Source organism: Lonchura striata, chromosome 4 (genome assembly GCF_046129695.1).
Source record: "Lonchura striata isolate bLonStr1 chromosome 4, bLonStr1.mat, whole genome shotgun sequence".
NCBI classification, from domain to species: Eukaryota; Metazoa; Chordata; class Aves; order Passeriformes; family Estrildidae; genus Lonchura; species Lonchura striata.
The window spans coordinates 53,195,107-53,222,762 of record NC_134606.1 but is presented as its reverse complement, the minus strand read 5'-3'; the positions used below and the strand labels follow the sequence as shown (position 1 = coordinate 53,222,762).

General features: G+C 37.1%; 1 protein-coding gene across 2 annotated transcripts in view; it reads left to right on the top strand.

Annotated features, from left to right (window-relative positions):
* CCSER1 (coiled-coil serine rich protein 1) overlaps positions 1 to 27,656 on the top strand; it is a 628,033-nt gene that overhangs the window by 87,702 nt on the left and 512,675 nt on the right. For both annotated transcript variants that reach the window (XM_021550301.2, XM_021550303.3), the window contains exon 4: positions 25,966 to 26,059. In XM_021550301.2, the coding sequence (XP_021405976.2) occupies positions 25,966 to 26,059 (94 nt within the window). The remainder of the gene's footprint in view (positions 1 to 25,965; positions 26,060 to 27,656) is intronic.

The following is a 27,656-nucleotide window of genomic DNA, read 5'->3' as shown; positions in this document are numbered from 1 at the left end:
TTGTTTCTCCTAAGAGGTGTGGACAGGAGAGAGCAGCAGAGAGGTGCGTGATATAACTGGACTGATAGCAAGTTTATTTGCTAATTACAGGCCCATCACTCATGATTAAGACCTGAAAGCCAGTCTTCACCCTTATGTCCCAGTTCTAGATATGATGGCTGCAGAACTCTTTTGAAAGCATTTTTTTTTTTTTATCAACTGTAGAAAGATTATGTATCTATCCAGAGGAATAAAGGCTAAGAAAAGAGAAGGAAGAATGAAAGTTAGATGATAGTGTCATGTAAAAGAATGGCAAGTTAAACTCCTGATGCTGAAGGTCCTGAAGACGAGGCTTTCTGCAACTGATGTTGTTGAGAACCTGTGGGCTGTTTGGTTTCCTTGTGCTGTTTCTGATTACCTCTTTAGAGAGCAAAAACATTATCAACTGAATATTATGTTGGGTTGCCATTTCTTCCCTTTCCTTAGAAAAAACAGCTTTTGAAGGGGATGAGAAGAGCTGTCCCTGTCTGTGGTAGCTGCAGTAATCTGGAACCTGCTTTGGTTTGCCCTGGTGGCAGATTGCATTAGTTCTCCCTTTGTGAGTCCAGAGTGGTCCCCCCTTTTAATATGATAAATGCCTGTGTGAATGCACAACCCTATTTAAGAGGGAACCTATTTGCTGTCTCTTCAAGTCTGTGTTGGCCCCACATATTTTCCTTCTGACTTGTAATATCACTAAGCCTACTGGTTCTTCCATTCAGAAGGACTGCTTATGCTTTTAACTTCTTGCAGGGCTTTTCACTTGTCCTTTCTCATGGCTTGGTCAATCTGACCTTGACCGAGTGTTTCAAGGAGTGGGCATGAAAGCCTTATTCCTTCTGGGCCATCTTGCAATTGGCAACTGGAGTTCATTATATTTTGCCTAACTGCCCAATATTTTTCATTTATATAACTGAAGATTACATCTCTGTTTTCTTACAGAGCAAACATTTGAGCCCAGAGCTAAAGGAAGAGAAACTTCAGCTAGCTCTTGAGAACTCTAGTGTAATAAAGAAATTGCTTATCTATTGCCTTATTTCTACTTGTATTTCATCTCCCTACACTGGACATTTGTCCCCTGTGATCTGGTATAGCAACTATCTGTTGGACCTATTTGTAAAACTTAACTTTTATTGGATGGTTAATATCCCAGGTGGATTTTGTAGTCAGTGGAAGAACAGACTCCTCCAGGAGATAACATAACAGTGGCTAATGTTAACATCCTTTCTAAACCATATGTAGATTTTTTTCACTGTTCTCCCTAAAACAACCCAAATCTGGAAAACCTGGCTACAAGGATATCAGAGGGCATCATAAACAGTTGCAGTGAGTCAGTGGAAAGAATTCATTTGAGATTTTTTTTTGATTTCTCTTGGAAACCTTTTGGTAAAGGGATTAAGTCAGGTAGAGGAGATGGGAGACAGATTTACTGAGGAGTAGATTTCATCCAGATATTCTTGTGTCCATCAGAGGTGTGTTATTCATCATTAACAGAAATGGTAGAAACTTGATTTTGGTTAACCTTCAGCACAAATAATAAAAGCCATGAAACAAATCACCAAGCTACAGCAGTTTTTTTTAAGGACAGCTTTCCTGCCTTAACTCAATATTCCTTGAAGTCAGGAAGCCATATTCATACCTGAAAGTGTGTTTGAATATAATAATCTGAAAAGTCTGTGCTTACTACACATTTACATACTATTCATCCTGGCCTCGCCCATGTCAGTCAATCTCAGTCAGAGATAAATATTTTGTCGCAGGCTTGAAAGATGAAACTGAGACTGGCTTCTACAACTGTTGCTTTGAATTTCTTAGATTTGATTAGCATTTTTTAATAACACTGCAAACTGTATGTCAAGGAGATTTAGTTCTCGGTGTTATCTGAAATAAGATTCTTACCACGTTGGGAAAAAATACATCTTCCCTCTTTAATTTCCTAGAGCATTAATATATAGAGTACATGACATTTTGTCTTATGATTGTGTTTTTTTATTAGACAAGAAGAAATGTATTGGGGAACTTCTAAGAAAAATCAATTACAATTTTGCATGAGGAAGGATATGGTGTAAATGATTGGATATAGCCAAGATCATACAATTATTCTTCATAATATTAAAAATATAAACTGCATTGTCAAAAAGTTGAAAATACCTTCAATTTAGATTGCTTACTGTAGACTCGATTTAATCCTCTTTTTCAGTATGGCATTTTCATTTAAAGTCTGGAAAAAAATAAGTATGAATTTAGTCAAAGGCTTCTTTGTAAGGAAGTTATATTTTAATTAATTCTTACATGAATTGAAGTGATACTGTAGCCTCTTATTTTATGATCCTGGAATTGAAGACCTGAGAAATTAGTGAAGGAGGACATAAGATTTTGTGGTGAGCAAATAAACCTTTAATATCATCAACATAGAAATGTCAGTCACCAAAAAAGTAGACTACTTTTTGCCTGAGAAAATAAAAACATGCTTTCAAAATAGTACTTCAAGTCCTCTTTTTCTTAACTCCTTCTCTAGGAAAACATGTTCAGAAAAAAACAAAAAGTAACATTGCTCTCAAAAGCACCTGTGGTAGTACAAGAATTTTCTCTTCCCATTTTTGCAAGAAGACTGACAACTATTTGTTGCAGTAAATGCTCCTACTGCTGGGAAAAAAAAAAGCCAAACTGAGATGAAAAATGCTTGATGTGTCAGTGGTCCCATACAGAGGGTTGAAAAAGTGTGCAACAAGAGTAGGAAAGAGATTATTGGAGTTGTAAACAGGTATTAAAATATCCTAGTAAGGCAAAGCAAATTTTTATCTCTGTTCAACCAATACATTGAAGATAGAGGTGGAGGTAGAAACAGAATATGAAAATAACAGATAAAGAGATAACAGGTAAAGCTTTTAAGAGCAGATATTGTTCTTTCATTACCTGCTTCCCTCTGTTGAGTGATACATTTACGATAGTTTGGTTTGCTGTTCTCTTTGGGATTTATTTCTAAATGCATGCATATTATAGAGCACCTTATCATCCACTTCAGCTCTCCTGCTTACTGATTCCGGGGTGAGATCTGCTTTAGGCTTGATGCACTACATTTCACTCATTACATTCCTAAGAAAGACAAATGGTTATAGGCCTTTGCAAATTGACAACTCATAAATAGAACCTTCAGGAATTAGAGGTTTCTTCCTTCTGTCCTTCCTTGCAATGATATAAGCACTGTGTAAGAACAGCAGAAGAAGAATCAACAGTGCATTATAACAACGAATTATGAAAAATAAATGTACATTGATGGTTATTGTGCATAGCTGGCTCCCCCAGTAATACTCAGAGCATTGTGTGCAGTCACAGTTCACTTTTAGATGCAGACATTTGGGTCCTTAACACAAATATATAGTTTATAAGTAGGAAGCTTAACACTGTGATAGAAATTTCTATAGCCTATCTAAATTGTCCCATTTATTTTTTGGAAGATCCTGCAATTGCTGTGCCCTTGAATTCTCCTATTCACAGTCCTCTTACTCGGAACCTTCCATCCATCCACCGTGATGATATCATCATGATGATATCATCATGATGATGATATGGATATCATAATGACTGATGATATGATGATATCCATACTAATGGATATCATCAGTCATGTTTATTTTCCTTTTTAGTTTTTTCATGTCCAGGACTGATAGAGAGCTCCATGTGTCTGATCTGTTTAACTTGAATACTCTTTATAGTCACAGCATTACCTTTATCTCTGTATACATCTTGTGGTGGGCTTGGAATGCTGTACAAATGTTAAAATATTTGTGATAATTTCATCCAGATATTTGGGTAATACAAGTTTGATTACCATAAGAGAGATTATTTCCTATTGGTTATATTCTCTGTAGATAAGGGAGAATGTAGCATGAGGATCTCTTGTTTTTCTGAGATAACACAGTGAAGGGATATAAAACGGATAGTAAAGCCTGGACAGATTTTTTGTGAGTTTGTGTTTCTTGGGGAGGAACTTTGATTTGTGTGCCTGGAACTGTAAAAAGATGAGGAGCTGGTAAGTGTAAGGCTATCTCACAGGCTCACTGCATAGTCTGAGCTAAGTTGCTTTATTTTTTCCCCATCTGGAAAAAAAAATACAGTCATCTTGCTGGCTGTGAAAATGCTGATGTAATGAGGGGTTATCTTCCCTAGAAGTGTAAAGTGATAAAAGATATTTTACTGAAGGGTTTTGCTGTCTCCTAATCTGTGCTTTTCAGTTTAGTGTCTGAATGTCTGGCAGAGCTAAAAGCCTGTATGAGCCCTGGATTTTGCTGTAATGAATAGTGTTAGAAGCAACTGTGCACATGTGCATGACAAAGGAAAGATAAAGATTTATGCTTGTAATTCTGAGGTAGCTACTTAATGTTGTCTTCTCCAGTTTATTATTGCTATAGTTCTGCTGGTGGTTTTGAGGCTGGAAATACACTTCAAAACATTGACTTAACAAACAAGTTGCTATTATTTTGTTCAGAATTAATTCTCCATTCATTAAAAATGGCATAGCTAATTTATGGGTATCAATCTGTTTTATGGGACTATTGACATTTCAGCCTTGTGACATTTGTTAAGAGGAAAGTAATCTTCCTATTAGCATTACAAGCAGCAAACAAAATTCACCCTTTTATGTCAGTAAAACATTTATTTCAAAAATTGCTATTCTTATGGGAGAAGAGGTTACTTTGATGACTTGCTTAAGGAAAATCTTAATTTTCTTCCCAGATTAAGGAAATCTATCTTTCCTGTTGCACTTAAAAATCAACCAGCTGTCTCCCCAGCCAACCTATTCTCCTGGTTTTTACTGTAGTGAAACCTCCATTACCTTCCCTGGCTTTATTGTGTTTATATTACTAGAGGAAAAAAAAATGAGGTTTGTGGTGCATTGACTGGTCAAGCGCATCCAATCTTAGGTTGAAAATGAAAACTCTGACTCCAGTTAGCCTGCAGGCATGGCTGAGCTGTTGCAATGAACCTAAGCTGTTTATCTGGCATAGAAAATTGCACGTATGTAAAACACACTGGATAAGAGAGACATGTAAGGGAAATACAGCAAAATATTGTGAAGATGAATTAATAATCTACTTGTTTGGCAATTAGAGGCTTTCACACTTGTGACAGAGGTACCCTTTGTGAGGACATGGATGTTTTGGTTTTTAAAACTACCTCCTATTAGGTTTTGCATTTCTTTTTCTCTGTATAAATATAATGCTAAAATTTGCCATTAATTTTACAAGTGGTGGCACATGGTGGTCATCTTAAACTACACAACAATTTGGATGCAAAAAAACCTCAGCATAAAAATGAATAATCTGTTTTGAAAAGAAAAACTAGGCCCTGCTGGAATTGTTGCCTCCTGAGAAACAGTTTGAAGGATAGATCTGAAGTCTGCTGCATTTTCAACTTAAGATATGTCTTGATTGCAGTTTTCTAGGACACCAGGAACTGTGATGTTCAATGGAGTCATTGGGAATATTTAGTCAGAGTTGGTTAAAGTATGAGTTTTCCTTTTCTGGGAACCTTGGAGTGTTACTTTGTCTGTATTTTAAGCAAGAGTAGGAAAGCAGCTATCCATGGTAGAGGACTAAAACTGTATTGCTTTATTAATATAACTAAAAAAGAAATAGCCCCATTCTTACTTTTGAACTTTTTATCAGCCTGTATGAAAAATGCTGAGTTTAGGCTGACTTGATTTGTAGGCTCCAAGTGGAAGAGTCATTTTCTCCAGACTATTGGATAAAAATGTTTCCCCTTTTGAATTGTGATCAGTAGTGATCCTGTTGCATGTAGTACTTCAGTGGCAAGTACAGGTGGTGGGTTTTGCTATTTCCATATGAAATACTGTACTTCATTTGTTCATCTTTTTGTAATTTTACCTGTGGACATGAAATAATGGTATCAAAGTCTATTATAAGGACAGACAGGCAGAATGGACTATTTAAATTACAGATAGCCATGGGTTGGTTTTCTTGACTTTTATGTATTTATTTATAAGAGGGAAGTGCATAAAATGTTAAAACAAAGGAAAAAAAAATCCCCTCAAGTTTTCCATGGAGGAATGGGGAATAATCTGATGTTAATTCTGTGCATTCTCTGAGATGTGCACTTTTATATGGTTTTACTTGCTGTTGTATGTTCAGATGTTGTTTTTATTAATATAGTTGCCCCTACTGATGTATTATAGGAGTGTGAGTGTCCCTGCAAGAGCTGCAACAGGTAGTGACTTCAAGGTTTACTTAATGCTTTAATACAACACTTGATCAAGTAAACAAATTCTGCATCACCAGGGGAGCAATCTTCCCTGGCTGGGCGCTGCTCTAATCTTACAGATCAGCACGGCCTGCAGAACTGCAGATGAGAAACCCAAGTTTGGATTTCAGTGCTGAGAGTACATTATACAGCGAGGTAGCTGGTCTTTCACTCACCAGCACATAATAAAACACACTTTTATAGATTAAGAGATAGCGGTGCTGAGCTCCATGTAGCCTGTCGCAGGTAAATAAAGTGCTACAAAAATATTGCTGCTTCAGGCTCAAAGCATGAAATAGTGTTTTTTGAAGCTCAGTTTTTCAGTTATATTAAACTTGGGCCAGCAGGAAAAAAAAGCACATTGCTGGTGGGTAGTCTGAGCCATTGGAAGTTGTATGTCCTGAATTTATATTCAGGACAAGAGTCTGAAAAGCCAGTCCCAACTCTGTGCTTATTGCATCAGGGGAAAAGAACAGTGGAAATAAACTCCTCTGCTGGTACATCCTCCCACACCCACTACATTCTCGTTTTGTATTGAAATATATCTGAATTTTTCGATATTAATTTCTGTTCATTAGTGGCAGCATTCTTCCAGAACTAATAACAAGCTGGTTTGGTGGGTTATGCTAACTTGGGAAGAATTACCTCTGACTATGAAAGGCATGGGCAAGTTACTAGTGACAGGATAAAAGGATTTAAAATGGAAATAGTTAAACTTTGGCTTTCTCTAGTATCGCTCATATTACAGTAATGATAGAGATTCATAGGTGCCAGCCCAGAAATACCCAGCAGAAGGCAAATAATTGGCCACTTCTCCATGGCTTTTTCCCTATGCATCTGGAACTCATGTTTATCATCCCCTTAATACCTCTGTTTTAACTTCAGTATATTCTAGCACATCTAGTTGTTGGTGCCTTTGTTTCTTGAAGAAGTTCCTCTTGATACTCAGTTGACTTGCATTAAGGAGGGATGAGGAAGTATATTAGGAAATGGTTTCTGAGGGTAAGGGTGGTAAAAACCAGACAGTCTGACTAAGGGTTTTGTGGAATCTATGTCATTGTGAAGCTCTTTAAGAACATTTGGGATAAGCAGTGGATAGACAGTACTATTAGATCACTATTAATTAAAAGTATTTTTTCTGTTTGGTCTGTTATGTTACCAGACCCATATCTTGTGTCTGAGAGAGGTTCTGGAGTGTAAATCTGTGTGTGACGTTAATAGTTCTGTTTTGGCTCATGTGTACATATATGTATGTATAACTACATGAATTTGTCATGAGTTCAAGTGTTCCCTCAGTTGCACATTCCAAGGTGGTATGGTAGGACATCAACAAGCTGCTGAAAAGCTAACTGCCAGTTTTGTCCACCAAACTGATGTAATTCCACTCTCTTTTCCAGGGGCAAAGTTTTCTCTTCTGTGTCTTGAGATGTTTGAAGTATTTCAAGGATCAGTCATCTTATATTCCACTAATTTCTTCTGCATTTAGTGCTTCCTGTTGGCTACTGCAGACCCTTGAGACAAGCAGCAGTAGCAAACACTTGGTAGAGTGACTTTGATGGATTTGAAACAATCTGAAATTGAGACTGTGTATGAAAATATTCTTACATAGTTTTATTAATGAGGGGCAAAGGTGATAACTTGTCCTGTGCTCAGAAATAGAATTGACATTATTTCTCTTCCCCAAAAACATTAAGCAAATCTTTCAGGGAACAGAGTATTGTTTCAAACCCTCCCACCCACCCCTACACAAAATATTGCTGTGTAAGGTCATTCTCTTTATGTTATAGAATTGTCCAGAACTCCTGCAATTAATTTATCATGTAACTTACATTTTACGTAGCTAAAAGAATGTATTTTAAGATGGAAGATAGCTCTGCTAAGGGTGTGCTGTCATTTTTCCCCATTTACCACTTCATTTTCTATTCCCTTTCTCCTTCTACCCTTGATTAAATACTGTGCTCTGGTGCTCATGAGAATAATTGGGATGAGCAGAAGCATTACTAACAGGAAAAAATTGCAGCCTCCAGCAAGTACTTTTCCTTATTAGTGAGTGTGTCACCTTATAAGAATGTGATTAATTTCAGATCAGAAATTAACTTTAATTATGTGCTGATGTAATACTATGTAGGTCATTTGTTCTTCCAGCCCCCAGAAATCTGCTGGGCATCGAGGTAATCTCTGTCTTATTTTGATATCTGTGATGACCACTGATGAAAGAATAGCTTTTTATAATTATTCTGTGTCTTCACTGGAGGATTTATCTTGGTCTGAAGCCTATCATTACAGAATTAGTAGTAATATAGTAGCTGGAGGTTTTATTTTATTCAAGTAAAAATTGCTGGTAGGCCCATTTTGCTAGTAGTGTACTCATGTGGAGAGTTGGCTGTAGCACAGACATGGAGACTGCATTTCTTTTTTTTACTGTGTGATGTCAGTAGAGCATTTGAGGAATGCAGTTTCTGTCTAGTTGTTAATTGTAGTCCATATCCTGAATTATCTTGGATCCTGAGATGAAAAATGAAAGAAGAGCAAAACACTGATACTTACTAAGCTTGCCTTTGGTCAGGAGTGTTGATGATGTTGGTACTAGGATTGGATGAGCTGAGTTTGTTGTGGAAATTGTAAGGCAGCTGTGTCTCTCTACAACAACTTTGGACACTGCTAAAAAAGGCAAAAATTTTGATTGCTAATAATATGGAATTGGTTTGTGTTCATGCAAGATTTGCTTAGTATTTCTATGATTTCTCCTTTAATTGTATCAGTCTGTCAGGAACTTGGGGAAAGAAGAGGTAAATGTCCAGCTGAAGTGAAATGGAGGTAGGAGGATTCAGAATTTTGTTGGTTTTAAGATAAACTATATTTCACTGAATTTACATACTTCTAGCTTCTGGAACTTCATTAGAAGCATTCATTAGTGTTTCTTTCACAAAAAAATCCATTTTGCTAAGGTTTTTTTGGGGGTATTTTGAATTCCAAAGAGTGGGAAGAACATTCTGGCTTGCACAGCAAAACTATTAAACGTTCCAATTCCATGTGAAGCCAGAACACAGACCTCCCTAAAACAGTAAGGAAAGGGCCCATGTAAAACATCAGTGATGTTAAGATGCTCAGTTACAGACTTGCTTCAGAATAAGCACTTGGAAATTAATCACACTCATGCCCAGCTGTTTGTCACACATTTCTGCCCAATTGCTCCTTTAAAGGTAGAAGTGTTTTCCACGGAAGATTGCACTGACGGGGAAGTAATTTCATTTTTAAGTGAATAAATTCAAAAGTGCCGTTTCTTGGTGTTTTTCCTGGCTCTTGTTAGTCAAGGTGCAGTTCCAGTCCAAAAGCCTTTCCTGAAATTTGATTAGCTTTGCTGGTAAAATGTAATTCTTTGTTCTGAGAACAAATTCTGTTTAAAGGAGCATGAGAAAAAGAATAGCTGAAAATGTTCGTGGGATAGTGTTTTATTAATTTGCATGTCTGTGGGATGGAAGGACAGTCCGTGGGACAGTGCATGTAAACTCATGGCTGCTTTGTTGTCTTTACCAACCAGCTGATTCCATGAGTTATCACCTTTGGATAAATTTGCAGAGCACCTGCTATGCTGTGAGCTTTTTGTGATGTGAGCTCTGAATGTACATGTGGACAGATACCACATTACTTAGATTTCACATAGAGAGTTCTGTTGCTCATTAGAGTTTAGTGTTCAGAGACTGAAATTAAGCATCAAAATTTGTTGCAAAAACCTATTTTTATTTGCTAACTTTTAGTCTTAAAATTTAGTAATAGTAATGACTACCTTACATGTCAGCATAAAGCATAATCCTCTGATAATTTATCAGGAGATGCAAATTACTTGGAAATTTTTATTCAGCAGTACTAAAATAAGAAATGGTGGTGTCATAAAGTAATTTCATAACTCAGAAATTTGGAGTCTGACTCTGAAGAGGAGACTCTTTTTCACAGTCATAGAAAAATATTCAGTGCATGAAACAGCCACAGAATGGAAAAGATGCTTTAGTTGCTGATTTTGAATGTTGTGTGAGCTAACCTCTCCTTCTGTACCATGTCCTCAGGGAAACTGTTATCATTTGTATTTATAATTGCTGTTGGTTGACCCCCAGCCATGAGCTGGGAGCCAAGAACATTTACCAGCTGCCTGACTAGAAGTCAAGCTTTTACAGGCTTTACAGATGAGTAGAATAGGAAGGACTTATCTTAAATGTAAACATAAGATGTATTTAATGATGATTAAAAGAGAAGTATAGCATAAGGAATCTGGTGAGTGAAAGAATAGGATGAAATTTGACATGCAGAAGATTGCAGATTCTTGGAGATCATTGAAGGTGCAACCTTATTTGGTAAGAAATCCCATTTAATTTGCCTTAATAAATTCTAGAAAAGTCTCAGGGTTTCTACAAATGGGAACCTCTGCTGTTACATGCATTTAATGTGAGAGTTGTCTGAGAAAAAACCCTCTTGTTTTATTACCTTATCACTACTACTTGATTATGATCACATGCCAAAAACAACAATGTAACCTCAAGTTATGGCCGCTGATGAAGGAGTAGCTTTTTATACTAATACTGTCATTCAGGTCGGAAGGGACCTTTTGATGTCTCTAGTCTAACCCCCTGCTCACAGCCAGGCCAGGTATGAGATCAGACCAAGTTATTCCAGGCTTGATCCAGCTGGTCTTGAAAGTCTGCAAGGCTGGAGACCATGCAGCCTCAAGGAAGTGTTTCAGTACCTGTCTGTCTTCCTATGGAATGAGTTTCTCCACATGTCAAGTCTGAACCTCATTTCAATGTATGTCTCTCTAGTCCTCTGGGCTGTGCACTACCATGGAATGTCTAAATCTGTCTTCTCCTTCTCCACACTAATGATGGGCTGCTTTTAGTTCCATTTGTATCACATTGTGTTAGGGGCTGTATTATCAGCAAAAGCAGCAAAGATTATTAGTTATACTGTAGAGATTGAATTAATAGCTCTTTTCTGAGTGCACAGGCAATCTATGAATAGATTTATCTTGATGTGGAATTTCACTACCACCCAGTATTCAAAAAGAAATGCAATCTTTAGCAACTTTTCTTTTTGCCCGTTGCTGACTTGAGACTACAGTAAGAATGCATGTGTCAGAGGCTGTTATTTTCTCTGACCCGAGTAGAGACAGTTGCAGATGTACAAAAATAAACCTAAAACCACAATTTTTCTTTGGTTTTTGCTTGGATTGAAAGTATCAGCTAGTCCCATATATCACATGAGACAGAAAACAGTGTTCACTATCCTGACTGTTATTTTTATTGCTAATGGAACAGAGAAATTTAGATTATCTACATGGTGTAATGCATTACCTATGATATAATTTATATGGATACAGAAAATTGGTATGGTTATTGTACAAGAAAATGACAAGTTGCTACTGAAGAAATTGCAATGTGTTTCTTAGTTATCTTCAAATCATCTGGTATGGGCCAGAGTTCCATAACAAGATTATGTTCAGTTTAAGAACTCCCATGGAGAAATAAGGACCGAGTGAGATGATTGGATGATTGTCAATCACAGGTTGAGTGTTTTTTGTTTTGTTTTTTTTTTTTTTTTTTGAAGGGGAACTTTCTTCTGAGGATTAAAAAACAAAAATCCTTTCAATAAAACTTTTCTTTAATTCACTTCTTAGAAACTTGTTTTCTTTGCAGTGAAATTTTGAAGTAAAAGTTCAAATCCATCAAGGGCAAAAGGCAGTAATTACCATATCATCCTGGTCTTAGTTTAAAAGGAAAGCATGTGTGTGTTTGGTTGGAATACAAGTGTAACTTGAAACTTCTGCATTCAGAGTTCATGTTAACTGGATGCCAGCAAGTTATCAAGTCTGCTGCTGATAACAACAGCTATATTGTACTTCTTGCATTCTGGGTAGCATTAATATTTAAATGTATAAACCTTTCCATTATACTATAAATTTATGATATAGAGCTCTGATGCAAAAACTGAAGGCAATTATTCTGTGGTGCCAGTTGCCCATTTGTCTCTTTCATAGATCCATAAAGTTGTTGATTGTTGTACCTAGAAATTAATTTTTGATTACCTGATTTTCTCAACACAAACAGACTGCCAACTGCAATTCTAAGTCATTCTTTTGGGAAAGGCGTCTGCTTTCTGAAGATCAGTGATTTACCCAGGAGCTAATTTTTCCAGTCAGCCACTTGGTGGCACTAGGCTTCTTCAGAATGATGGACCCTGCTGTAAAATGTGTCCGGCTTCGGAATAGAAGGCTGCTCGATTTCTTGTGTAGTATGATAGTTAAGCCTTTTGATTAAAACATAGTTTATGTTTTCCTTATTTTATACAAATAGCAGTCAGATTATATTTGGAGAGCATTTAGGAGCAGCATGCCACTCTGCAGTGTAGAAAACTGTGTTGAGGCTTTGGGAAGAGAGCAAGCAGGGTTCTTTTGATTTCTTGGCAGGTGAGGCGCATGGCAGGGAAGCCTCTTGGAGCTTTTTATTTCTTATGATGCCACTGTCATAACCAGGGAGCTGTGTGTGCTGCAGTGCTAAGAGACTGGCAGTGCTTTGTCCTTGGAGTTGGGAAGGATATGGGATCTCTCAGGAGTAAAGAATCTTGACAGATAAAATACCACGGCAAGTGAAATCCTTATGCTGGAGCTCGGCAAGGTCATGTGCCAAGCTTCAACTTTAGAGTTCTGTGGTGTTGCCTAAGGCGAAGAGATGCCTAAAGGCATCTCTGGCTGGCAGGCTAAGGAGTTTTCTTGTGATGTGTAGGAATGCTTTGAGTGAGTTGATGGACAGGCCAGCTCAGCATGCTTTTACTCTGCCTCTTTAAGCATCATCGAGCTGTAAAAACACATTTGCAGCTTTTTGAGTAGCAGAGTGAGAGTAGCTAATTGTTCAGAGCTGTTGCTTAGTAGCAATGCAGGTACTGTATGGGGGGGGAAATAAAATCCTACTGTATTGAGGCATAAGAGAGTTTAGACTTGGTTTCCTTTTTACTATACATTGCCTCAGGATATTTCAGAAAAGAATGATTTAATAATAGACACTGTACCGAAATGAAAAAGCTAAATTTCATGCAATATGGCATCATGGAAAAAAAGATAGTCTGTGTATTTTCTTTGTTTAATATTGCACTAAACCATGAGGTTTTTGGTTTTTTTTTAGTATCTAAACACTGCATAGAGATACCGATTAAAAAGCACCTTTGTCATTCTGCATAGGCATAGGATGCTGCAACTGAAGGAAGCCATTATGGCCGTGCAGTTACAGCTCTTGATTTTCCACCTGGCTTTTGCTTATAGCAGATGCAGTGCTTGAATCTTACGAATACCAGCTTCTGCATTTTGCCTTTGAGACTGTCACTTTCCAATTTAGTGAATGTTTCTGAAGAGGTTCAGAATTTCCCATGGATAGGACTAGAAATGTTGTGCTTAGACAATGGGATGGCATAAACCTTGTTCTTGAGGAAGGTAGGCTAATAAGTTATTTGTAAAAGTTCATATACTCTTCCACTGCAGAGCTGGGAATAATAGCACTGCATATTGCTGAACTCCAGAGGAGACTTTGCATATGCTGGCCTTTTCACAATGATTGTGTTTGTTTTATGACTCCAGTAGGTGGAAAGGAAAAAAAAAAAAAAAACAACTAATTTTTGCTTAATCCAGTCTGTACATACAGAATTAGGGCTGTAAAAGGGATGGGCTTTAATGTTTGATCATATTTTTTTGCTCAGCACATTCAGTAGTATCTCGTCTTCATGTAGCTTCTGCTGCCTGATTTGGGAACCTCTTTACTTCTTATTTTACACTAAAAGCAACAGCAACTAGGAGAAAGAGAAAAGCAGAAAAGCATCTTAAAAATAGGGATACTGACCAAGAAGGAATATGTCACTGTTTTGGATGTGTGAAGATGTCTGCTAATCGTTGTAAAAAGCGATATTGGAACCTGTTGACTGAAGTGAGGTTAGAACCTGGTTGAGAATAAGTAGTTTGTAGTTTTAACATTACTAATATTGGTATAATGCCATTATTCCAGAATAAGATACTCAAAAGTATAGTAGGAGTACTTGCTCAGTCTTGTGAACATTTCAAAATAGTGCCAGTCTGCCAACTCTAAGACATCAAATACTTGATGTTTAATACTTCAGCTTATTCTTAAAGTCCTCACTATATAGACATGAAAGACTGGTCTCACTGAAGAAACTAAGATCTTTTTAGTTTAAATTTCAAAATTGTTATATGCTGAATAAGATTTTGTGGCTGGTATTCTCTAAATGAGTTTATTGTGATGGACCTACTGAAGTTTAGTGCATGAGGATTCATCTCATTGATGTTACGGGATAAAAACCTGATGTGCTGAGCAAGTCCGGGTTTTTTTTTTTTTAGAGTGGGAATGAAACAGTTTGTTATCTGAACCTATAAATGCCACTATGCCATTCAAATCAGAAGACTGTGTTTTACTTAATTCTGAAAGAAAATGATAGCTTAACCTGTGATCATTTTAAAGTCTAAACTGTTGACCAAGAGGCTTTTTTTAGGCTTCTTAGCAATTTGCCCTGAGCACCTAGCTGTTAACAATGAGAGCATTGATTTGATGAAAGGAGAAAAAGTCCCAAACTGGAGCACACTAGACTATTAAATTAAAAATTTATTCCAATTAGTACTGGGGGACTGCTTTCTGCTGTAGTAAATTAGGCAGCTGAGAATTAATGGCAAGTGAAAATCATTATAATGACTGTCTTTTTTGGTTAAGATTTGAGAAAGTTTCTGACAGTTTCATCATGACCTCAAAGAGTTTAAATTGCTCTCTAGACTGAAGATGCATAAATGTTGATTAGTGAAAAAGATCTTTGGAGTACTTTCTAGCAGAGCTGAGCCTTTCTAGGCTGTCTGAGGTCTAACTCATAAGCGTAATAAGCCACCCATCTCCATTTGTTCAAGCATCAGGCTTGTCACATCCTCAGGGCGAAGACTTCTATGACTTCATATATGATACTTATATGGCAAACCAGAGAGCTTTAAACAGCCAAGTGTTTTTTCACTTACTGTCCTTCTAAGCCAAAAATGTGCTATTTCTTTGTTATTCTATATTATATGCACATTATTTCTGTTAAAATTTATAGGAAGAATGGGAATTGTCAAAGAAACACACCAGATACCATTCAAAAGCAAAGGCACACAGTGAACAGAAAGAAATGGAAACAGAATTGGGGGTAAAAGACCCATAAGCAGAGTGAAAAACAAGTTTTGTGCTTTGCTTTGTGGTAAATCCTATACCTAATATTTTAGTATTTTGTTTTCTTCTGATCCAGATACTGATCCAATCCCTACAATACTTATATGACATTTGGACCCCATATGCATGTATATGTAACATGCATTTTATGTAACATTATTATTTGAACTTCGCTGGTTAGGACGCATCAGCAACTACATTTTCTCAATGTGATAAGCCTGACATCAGTCTGGTTTTTAAGCTTCTATATTGACTCAAATTACTGAAGGATTGGATGTCCTGTGAGCAAGTAACAGTGTGTGAGGCAATTAACATTGCTGAGGGTTATGTTGTACTTAAAATGAACTCTGAATTCATTGTCTTACAGAGGGAATCATCTTCAGCCTCTTCTTTAGGCTCTGAAGCAGTGCTGCAGCTAGGACTGTTGTTGGGGTAGGCTGTACAGATGGGAGTGCCCAAAAGCTTTAAGCTAGTCTAATTATCTTCCCTGGCCTTAGTTCAAGGTGTGTTATACCTCTCCAAGAGCGTTGTGCTCTCAAGCCTTTCTGCTTTGCTCTGGCAGGGAGATCACCCTCTTAATAGCTCACAGTTTTTTTGGGGAGGTGAATGCTGCAGCACAGCCAGGTTCTATTGGTTGTTCCTAGTTGTGGTTGGAAAGGTGAGTGGCAGCTTTGGTGCAGTTTTGGTCATCTCTGAATCTGGACATAAGAGCCAGGTGAGATCTGATACCCATATCTAGTGTTCTGTTATTAAACTGGGATGCCTGGCGTGCCAAATTTTTCTGTGCAGGTGTAGCACCTGCATAAATCATGAGACTGTTCTTTCATTCTGTGGTCTAGAGCTAAATATTTGTTAGAAGATGATGCATATGTACATACTGAAAGAGATAGATGTCTTAAGCAGCAAATAATTTTGAAAGTCCAGGGGAGAAGTAACAAAGCCAGTCAAATGGCTGCATTTCAGGGTTTCCAGCAAGTGGCTGTGGTTTCTGTCTCTGTGATTTTGATAACTCTCCAAGATGGGATGTTGCGTTTTGGACTGCTGCTGTTATTCAGAGTTTGTAATGCTTTGCCTTGCTTCGAGTTCCCAATTCGCTGCGCACTAAACTGTAATAATATTAATAAAAAAAAATTATCTTTCTTCTGGGCCAATAATTGACATTACAGTTTTTCTTCCAATAGAAAAAGAAAAAATATAAACAGAAATCGAACCAAAAAAAGTGGAGAAAAGTGTGCAGTAGTGGAAAAATGCCATTTGAGCAGAAGAATTTCTCAAAGAATGCTATAAACCCCTGTTTACCAGAGCAGCCATACACTGAAGTTGCCATGGAAATAGAAAAAATTCAAATATTATTAGCCATAACATACCTATTATATATTGCATTAATGACATTATACCAAAGGGTCACTTGTGGTTTCATCTACAAGGCTCACTTTTCAGTGATTTATCACCAATATTAGAGGCTAGAATTTAAAATTAGAAATTGAAGGTTCAGCCTTAATTGGCTTAGTATAATATTGGGAAGGAAAAAAGTATTTATTTAAGTCATACGTGTAGAAGAGTTTTGAGTTTTTGATTATACAGAAAGTTCTTAGTATTTTCTTAGAAATAAAATCATGCTCAAGCTATAAAACAGATTATTGTCACTTGACATCCAAAGTTGCTGACTCCAACAATATAGCTGATATAACTAGAACTGGAACATTCTTTTATTGGCAAGGAAAATCAATCAGTTCTTGAACTTGGTCTGTACCTGTTTGGGAAAGGAGTTTGAATTCAGCTGTGTCTGCCAGATGAATGTGACTGGTGCTGGATTGTAGCAACAGGTGAATTGTTCTGTAGTTTGTCAGAACAGTGATATTCCTCAGATAAAATTTTGACAGAGGAGTGGTAGGGGTTTGTCATGCGTATAAATACTGAGGTTCTCCCTCTTGTATCCCCTGATACTAAATTTTTCTCTTTTTGGCACTCAGGTTCTCACTAGTTCTATAGCTATATTCTTTTTTCTTCCCCTCTCTGTACCACTGGTTGAGAAAAGGCAAAAATAGAATTGAAGATTCCTTAGGTGTCATAAAGCAAATTTTGACCCTTTAAATATTGACTGAAGCACTGTCTTGGGTGTTTTCAGGACACAGACCAAGTTTCAAGTCACAGAAAGTTTAGATGTAAGTTATGTTTGAGTGGTTTTGGAAAAAAAATAACTGACCAATCCATAACCTGTTGGACACTGTTAAGATGTACTCGCATCTCTAAGGTATATACAAATAAGCTTCACAGAGTGATCTAAATGATATCTTATATAAATGCAGGCTAGAGATGCTTGAGGAGCTTTTTCTGTGTTTGGCAGAAAAATCTGGTGAGAGTGTAGCAAAACTACACAAAGATGTGTTCTGATAATGACCACACTAGAATGCTTGCATAATGCAGAAGCTGTAAAAACATTAACTAATCCATAAAGCAGATTACATGTTGCAGATATGTCCCTCTGCTGGGAGGAAAGTATATGTGTGTGTGAGTGAGGAGGAAAAAAAAAGTTATTAAAGGAGGCTGTGTTTGGTCCCTTTAAGCCTTATTGCATTTTTTTGACTGTATTTTCATAGTTTCTTAAGAGTTGTTTTTCTTTTCCCCTAGGATTCTGTAAATGAAATTCCAGATTGATGTATGAAAAATGTATACACCATTTTGAACATAGAAAATCCCATTGTCTTGATTGTGTTTACAAGCAAAGTGAATCTCAACCCTCTAAAATTATTTGAAAGAGTGGTGACCATTCAGTAAAGCATCTCTGAGAGTTTTTTATTTTTTTTCACTCATATGGTTCTCAGGCCTTCTGCTGCATGAGAGCTTTGGCACATTTTCAGTGTGTCTTTTACTTTAAAATTCTTGACACGTAGTGAATTCAGGGATAGGTGACTTCTGTCTTTCATCAGGTCTGTGGAGAGCTGATCTATATCTAGGGTTGACTTGAACTTGGATTTAGAATGCTAAGATAAATGCTTAAAATGGCTTAAATTTGCTTAAAATTGTATAAAACTACAACTGGGAGGCCAAATGTTGCTGCCCAGCTCTCTTGAGAGCTCTTTATCTGTGCCTGAGTTGCAGGTGGGTGTGTGCTGTGTATGTGTATGAATTAAAGATGGCTGCTGAACTAAAAAGGGGATTGTTTAGGAGATGTGGAACAATGTCAGTCTTGCTGGGATGGTCCTTGCCATCTCCCTCACTGAGTCTGTGGAGACCAGGCTTCTCTCTTTCAAGTGTTGGAAACTGGATCCAATGTGTGCTGCTTCTTCCGTCCTCATCTTTGCATACTTGATGGCTTTGTCCTTGTCAGCCTCCACCCCAAAAAGGAAAGGGAGGGGACTTTATCCACCTCTTCTGTAGGTCATCTAATTTTTGGAATGAGGATTAGTTCTGATTCCATCACTTGTCTCTCTCCTGCTTGTCACATCACCTTTGTTTTCATCTTTCTGAGGTTTTTTGTGTGTTTAGCTACACATGGCTTGTGCAATTATGTCACTATTCTCTGTTTGAGTCTTTGGAACAATTAATATTCCTGTGCTTAGCAGTGTTACAAAATACTTTTGTTACCAGTTGTACTATAGGTGGCTTTCCTGTGCTGCCAAAACACTGGCTATTGCCCCTCTATTTTTGACTGACACTGTGGCAGGACAGGAGCATGGGCAGGTCCTGTTCCTGCCAGCAGCAGCTCTTGGGCTTGGTTGCATTCCCGTTGTGTGGCTGCAGGGAGCTGGCTGGTTCTGTGGCACAGCAAGCCCTGCGTGGGTGAGTGCCAGCTTGTTGGGAGACTCCATCAGTTAGAATCACTCAGCCAGGAGGAGCATCATTGCAGACATTGATTTACACAGAGAGAAGCAAAAGGACAGAAGCACCAATCAGGTGGAAAGTACTGCTCTTCCCTTACATGGCCTGAAGAGTGCATGCAGAAAATATTTTGAAGAATAGCATAATGAATCTGAGCTCTGTAGTTAGACTGTTCCCTTCACTGCTAATTTTTTGTCTTTGGTTCTTAAGGGCACATTAATTTATTATATAACTGGATTTTCACATGTTAGCTACAGAAGATGTTTTTACCAAACATGGCAAGATTTATTTTTTCTTTTCTAAAGTCTTCAGTTTATTTGTGTAGGAAATAATATGCTCTTTGGATGGTGCTGTTCAGGAGAAAAGAATTGTTTTAAGCGGCTCTTGGTATATGAAAGTAATCCATAAGCTTTACACTTGATGCAAAGATTTTCAGGCTGTTGGCAGAGATTCTATATTTTTAAAAGTTTTTCTGTTTGCTGGATTTCATATACTTTCATTTTCCCTTTGAAGTGTGTGGGAGAGAGCAGAAGGGGAAATACTTCATTATGTCCATGAATTATTCAGGTACAGTTCTAGCAGCTAACATTACTTTAAATAGCTCAAGGTCTTTCTTTTTCCTTGAGTATGTCTCACTTTTCATTCTTAGGCTGATTGTATGCCATGTTCCTTTGTTGAATACAATTTTGATGAAGTACTATCCTTTGGCAATCTTTAGAAATCATTTCAGTCTTGAAATAAGTATTTAATTCTGTTCTTCTCCAGCATCAGATATGCAGTGACCCTCAGCTGATACAGGTGAATTGTCATACATGTGATTTCAGAAAAAATCAAATTATTCTCTCTAGAGTGTTTTCTATATACTCTTGCAATGGCATTGATTTCAAATAGCCTCCCACATATATCTCTTCCATGAAGGAAAAAAGGAATCTGTAATATTAGATATTAACATTTAGTACATAATTTCAATGGGGAGGCATAAGCATTAAATCCTTACATTTTGGAAATATCCTTCCCTCTCCTACCAGTAATATATATAAACATTTGTATTTAGAAAATAGTTAGGAACAGTAATGCAGAGGAAGACAGAAAGAGTTGTAGAGGCCAACATGAGAGGAAAGGAAGGCAAAACAGAAGCAAAAGTGAGTGTAAAATATTGTTCTTGTGTTTCTAAAAATATCTTTGAAAAACCAGTGATTGCTGCACAATCACTTATGCAAATGAGACCTTTGCTATTATTTCTGGGGGGAGAAATGTTAAAAAATTATTCTCCTGAGATTTAGGGCTTACCTGGTACAATCTGAAGAGGCAGTGGGGCAGAATTACATACAGTTGAGTAAAAATGTATCTCTGTGTGTCTGTACAAGACTCAGCTTTTCAAGAGGGGATGCCCATGACCAAATCTCAGCTGCTCAATTTAGTTGCAGCAGCAGTGAGAATTTTGCAAGGCAAGCATCAGAGGAAGTGCAGTGACAAAAGAGTGTCAAACTGAGCAAAGCTTGACCAAAAGATCCATTAAAGATGGAAATATAGTCAATATGTTCATGACAGTAAGGTTGTAGCAATGTATTTATAACCAGAGTTAACTTAACCAGTGTATATTTTCTTCAGCCATCGATGTGTTTGAGAGAAATGCTTTTGAACTGAGTAATTGTGAACATGCCAATGCTTCAGTCTTGTAGCTTGAGGTGCTTACTGGACCTCAGGTTCTCAAAGCCCTTGAACAATCTCTGAGCAAATAGTCAAGACTTTGTTGCACTAACACAATACAGCAATGAAATGGAAATCTCAATCTGTGTAAAAGAACCTGGAGATATGCTGGAAAATGCAAGGCCCCACATTCAGCCTGTGGTTTGTAACCAAAAACAGTGGTCAGAGAAAAAATTGCATCCCCTTGCTCAGCAAAAAAGATTTATCAGGGCTGAATCTATCTCAAGATTACCACTATAGCACCTGGAAAATATAAAAAAAATTTTTGAATATCAAGACCAGAGACTGCATGTTAATTAGAATGAAATTACAAAGTAACAGATACAGCATTCCAAAAATGCTGGCAATGACAGAGAATCTGTGTCTGCAGCCTTTGGGACCTTGCTGTTAATTGATTATTTCAATTATCTAGGTAAGAAAGAAGTCTAGAATAAAAGTATGTGAAAACATGAAGGAATTTATCTTTTGATTAGTGCCATTGATTACTGGCTGGTTCAAATGGAACATTTGTTACCTAAACTGAATTATTAAACTTGGTTTAATAGTTCTAAATACCCAATTCTGCATGGGTTTAGCCTACTTGGTTTATATGTATTGTGCAATTAATACAGTTTTGCTTGGTCTATGTGGAATTGAATTACATTGCTTAACAAAATAATATACATTAGTGTATTTGCATATTCATATGTGTATTTTATTGCCATTTTTAAAAAATAGTGTAGTCAATTTTTAGGACTATACTGTAATTCCATAAGCAGTAATTTGACTAGATATTTATACATGTAAGTTAATTATTTGGAATAATAATTAGGAAAAAATATAGTAAAGAAGCCTTCATAAAGAGATGCTATTTGCTTTTTATTATTTAAAGCCCAATGGTAGATTTGAGACCTATTATCTTAGGCATTTTGTATATATTTACTGCTAAAGCTGCTGTTATTTCTTCCAGCTTTCAGACAAATTTTTAGTGTCGTCTTCTGAACTGAAAAAATAATTGAGGTATAAAATAATTAAGGTATAAAATTAATTCAATACTTTGCTATTCTGGAAAGGGATTAAAATTTATGTATTATGCACTAGATTTCTTTTCAGTTTCTGTTCTTAGGGGAAGGAAACTGGGTGGGGGAAAAGGAGACAGGGAGGCTACTAAGGTGTAGGAAGGAAATCCTCTTCAATGAGCCTGAGTAAACTTACTGGCTGGGGGAACTGTGTGCCTGGTACATCTCTTATTGCTGAAAAGTTTTAGCTGTTTCTGTACTATACCCATGCAATCCACTGGGTATCTTTTGATACTAAAACTATTCATAGGTCATATAACTTAAGAATGTTAAGGAAGTTGTTGCTAGGCACAGACTAAGTGGAATACCACTGAATTCACTGAGTCCCATGTAAGATATTCAGATCAAAATAGCAGTTTGTACTTCTTGTAGTTGCTGTAAGAATTTTAAATCTGAAATTTGTTAATAAGAAGTTATTGATGCCTTGAAATATTTAATATAAGATTGGCATCCTGTTCTGCTTATTGGGTATCAGTCACATTCTGAGCCATTGTATGAACCACTGCTGTTTAGTCTGAGTTTAATGTTTAAATTATTACTGCTCAATTCTTGTGTGAATAATAACTTCTTAAAATAACAGGGGTAGTCCACCAACTCAAAGGTGGCAAGTATGGCTGGCAAACTGAATTTTTTAGTTTTTAAACCGGTTGCAGGCTGTGTTGACCAGGAAAATCTGAGCCATGTGGGTAAATGATTGGTTATGTTCCCATGATTTTCTCACAGGTTATGATCAACTTCCAGATAGACTAGAAGAAAAAACCACCATCTTGTTATAAATTAACAAGTCTGTTATGAGTCTACAAAATGGTAGTAGAAGTCAAGCGTACTCTGGAAGTAGGCAGTATGTCTTCAGGCTCTGAAGGGCTATTACAGGATAATAAGGAGCTTTTTGCTGCAAGGTTGTGCCTTAACTAAATGGTTTGTCTCCTAAAGTAAATAAAAGGTATGCCACCCCAAATAGACAACAAATGGTTCCTTGAGGCTTTGATGGAAGAATTAATTTCTTTTTCTTTATGTAGCAAAGGTTTGAAACTTCTCACTTGGAATGCTCTTTATGGCTCAATCTCTCTTTTATTTTATTTTTTTAATATTTAATTGTGTTGTTCTTCAAAGACTGCCGTGGCAGTGGTGAGGGGAAGAATTGGCAAAGGGCAAGAGATATTAAACTTAAAGGAAATTACAGTTTTTGCTAATTATCATGGCAACAAAGGAGTAATGAATCCCGGTGAGGAGGCAAAGGGGTGGAGGACGTTGGTGTGCACTTGCAGCATTATTGCTGAGCTGTGCTGTGACATTAGGCAAGTCATTCTGAGAGCTCAGCTCTCTTATTTCCTGATTATATGTTTTCGGAAAATAGTACTTAGAACAGCCCTGGGAATCTAACTAATGCTCTCTGCTTGGGTGGGATTTTTTGTGTTCCTGAGTTCATTTTTGGTTCATGTCCGTGGAAGAGCTCTGCCCACAATTGGGCCATCAGAGCAGGGAATCAGCTAGACTGTCATCATTGACATCCTTGGAGGGGGAGCAGCTCTGTCAAGCCCTTGTTCTTGCCATGATTGACAGTGGCTGCTCTAATTTGTTTAGTCCCAGTCCTGTGATTTATCCCTTTATAAAGAGCAAGTGAACTCTTGAGAGCAGAGGGAGACTGTTCCCCTGGAGGAAGTGCTTAAGAAAGAAAAACCAGGGGAGGCTTTTCTTTGTCACTTTATCATGCCTGCTGTTTTTGGTGCAGTTGAAGGGGCTGTAGGAAAGGGAAGGCAAGGGGGGGGCTCACAGGCGCTTTGGGAGGGCAGCTGGGAGCCCTCAGCTCAAGTGGACGAGAAGAGGGGTTGCTTTGTGGAGCAGAATGTACATCAGCCTTGCAGAACAGAGAGGATAGATGGATCATGGTTTGCCTCCACTTGGAACATTACTCAGGTGGTGAAGAACTTCCTGAAAAGCAGTAATAAGCAGGAGGAGAGTTGAATACAACTTTTTTTTTTTTGGTCTCTCTTACACAGTTCTTCAGCTCTTCAGTTTAGAAAATTGTGCTTGTCTTTGTGTTTGTTAATTCCAAATCAAATGAATTTGTTTCTTGACGAAGGCTGTGAGTCACTATGTTTTTGCAGGCAATCTCCCAGGATTTCAGATCACACATAAATTACTGCACAAGATGTAGGAGATGCTCAATTAGCACAAATTCATTGCTCCTTGCTAGTGTAGCTTATAAAAGGATGCTCAGCATTAATATCAATGTGGATTCAGTTGGTCAGCTGTAGTATAGATGATAATTTTAAGGTGGAGAACAAACCTGTGTAGTCCAACCTTTTTACCTTTTGCCTTAACTGGCATGAAAGCTTTTAGCTATTGCTTAAAAATTGCAAGGATTGTTCTTCTGGATGTTTTCACCAAATTCTTTTGTTACATGAACATACAATATGTAAACAAAGTATGTTGTGCATTCTCTGAGTTTAAGATACCAGCTTGAGTGCGTAATAGCATCTTCATTTTAAAAGGGAGCAAAAATCTAGTAACAGCATTAGCAGTGGCTTCTGTATCTCATAAGAAGTCTCTGGTGCTGATGGTAAGTCAGGGAAAGAATGCAAGAAAAAGTCCTTGTGTTGCCTATATGTTGTTTGCGAAAGAGTAGAAAACAAAATTTGAAGAAATAATTGTTCCAAATGGTTGAATAGGTGCAAGTGGTGAGTAGGAATAAGAGGTGACATCTATTGTGATGGGAAAATACTTTAAAGAATTAGAATGAACATAAAAAATACACGGTTGGAACTGAAGTCAAGAAAGGGTTTTACTAGTTTAATGTATCCTGCTGTCATAGTTCTCTACTTTCTATACAGCAGATTGCTGTGCAGAGATCTCCCAGACAGTTCAATGCTATTGGACAATAATCTGGCCTCTTTCACTCTGATTTGTTATGTTATATTAGTGTTGGGAGCATGTGCAGTGCATAGGGTGCCAGCATCCTTCCCGTGCAATGTCTAAGGATTTACTTTCCTGTGGATGGACTGAAAAATTGAGCCCTGCAATATTGCTTCTTGATCAGCAAAAAAAATGCCAGCTGGAGTAGGCATTGTATTAGCTTTGGTTAGGTATTGGTGACTGTGGAGAAAATCTGTGATACCACATTAAAAGAAATGACCATAAAATAAAATACACATGGACAGAAGATGGATAATTGTTATCCCTGTCTGTAGACCTGTCTTATCTGTCTATAGTTAAGACTTGGCAAACAAATGGTAATGGGGACCTAAGCAGCTACACTTAAGAGTCAGGTTTCTTTTCTGTCTATATAAGCCTTTGCCACGCACATAAGTACTTAAAAACTGACAAGTTGATAATTCATGCCTGAATTTCCTGTTTATGGTAAATTTGTATCTCTTTATCCTTTTGATAAATAAAACAATAAATCTCTCTTCAAAGTATATTAGTAAGGGCAGGCAGTGCTCAGAATTCCAAAATTTAATAAAAAAACATGCACGGATACTTTTATGTTGTGCTAAAAATAACATTTTTATTCTTCATAAAAAATTATGCTTAAACTTGGAAAGGCACAAAACCACCACTGAACAGTATAAAAAAAAAAAAAAAGGTAGATGGTATTACTTGTACTTCTGGGTTTTTTTGTTAAATATTTGAGGTCCTCTAAAAAGACAATGGTGACAAACATGTTTCAGATTGGACAGTTGTTTCATAATGTTTCTCACTGGTCTAATGTTAGCAGAAAGCTTTTATGTAGCTCCTCCTTAAGCATGTTTTCAGATCTGATTGGAAATAATTTTGTGCAGAGCAATTTGGCTGAAACATTTGTCTAAATGTTTCTAATGCTTCTTTTCTTTCTTTTTTTGTTTTTTAATCTATACTAGGATGTTTTGAATAACTTGGGTTCCTGTGAGTTGGATGAAGATGACCTAATGCTTGACTTGGAGTTCCTGGAAGAACAACATCACCAGCGTTCTGGTAAGTCAGATAAATGCTGTCTGTCTTCAGTGAGGTAATGTTATTCTTGGAATAAAAAGTAAATATGTTTAGTACAGTTACTTGGAAATAAAAAGGAGTCATTTTCTTGGAAGGATTAGAGTGGTATTATTTTTTTAGAGTTATTTCTAAATGTGTTTGTAATTAATCAGAAAAATGCTGTTTACATAGCATTTGGACTTCATATAGTCAGTTGTGAAATGTGATTTCTACAGCTACAGAATTTCAGTACCAAGGGCAGACCCATCTGTTTTGCTAAATACTTAAAATGATTGCTGCCTACCCCAGGCACTTAACAAAAGAATATCAGTGGAATAATTGTGATCACATTTTGTATGTGCCAGAATAATATTTTTCAAATAAAGGAGGTATTACTTGAAACATGAGTGTAACTTGATGTTTTCTCTCATGTTTGGTTAAAGCCTTGTTGCACTGCCTTGATTAATAGCAATAAACTATTGCTATATACTGTGCTTGTTACCATTTTATAATAGAATTATGCAAGGTAAATTGTGGGACATGTGAAGAGCAATTTCCTTTACTGGGATGTGGACAGCAGGGCCTTGTCTATGAACAGCAGTCCTGCTAACTCAGCAGAATTTGGAGAGTCTTCAAAGAGATGTAGGACTTGTGCTTGACCCCAGGCAGAGTTCTGGGTTTGTACTCTGCTGTGGTGCTCTATTCTGACAGTGTTGTGTGTTGAAGCATGAGGAATTCTCACCTTCTCTTATACCTGCTGCTCCCTGGTCCCAGTTTCTCCATTCACCCAAATAGATGTCCATGTTCTGCACATTCTTGCAGACTTAGTGGAAGTGGGGTTTTTTGAGACATGTGCTGGCTGGTGTGGACCATCTTCAGTCCTGGTCCCTTCTTAGAGGCAAATTTAGTAATGGTTGCAGATAAACTGCTTCAGTTGTGCTCCTGTTTTATATTTTCTGTGTATGGTTATTCTGTGAACATACCTGAATTATCTCAATGATAATTTTGTTTAACAATTGTACCATGCTTTTAAACCTGTTTGCATATCTACCTATAGGATGAAATATCTGTTCTGTTTGCTTAGGTAGGGAGTATGGATGGTTGCAGCAGTAATGTGTGCATGATTAAAGTTTTCTAAATTACTGGAAGCTAAACTCCACAGAAAAGGCCCTTTCTAACACATTCTGAATATTACTATTAACTTTTTACAGAAAGTTGAATGATTGGTTAAGGAAATGTGGTTTCAGAAACAAACATTACATTTTATAAGAAACTATATGGGGTTCAGACTTATTTATTCCCTGGACTGGTTGGAAAGAAATGAACTGGCAGAACTGTTTTCCATAAATAAACATCCCTGATGTGTTGCACTTGGCCTGAACTTTGTTTTCCTTCTTTTTTTTTACAAAGCACTGAATTAACAGCGAAAGAAGAGTTATGTCCAGTATATGATGACAAAAATTTTGTAGCAGCTTCTAGAACAGCGAAAATAATAATGTCTGAATGACATACTTGATAGAGAAGTAATTAAGATGAAGGTGTGATATGGCAAATAATCTCCCTGCTCTTGCCTCATTATCCAGAGTAAATGAGATGCTTT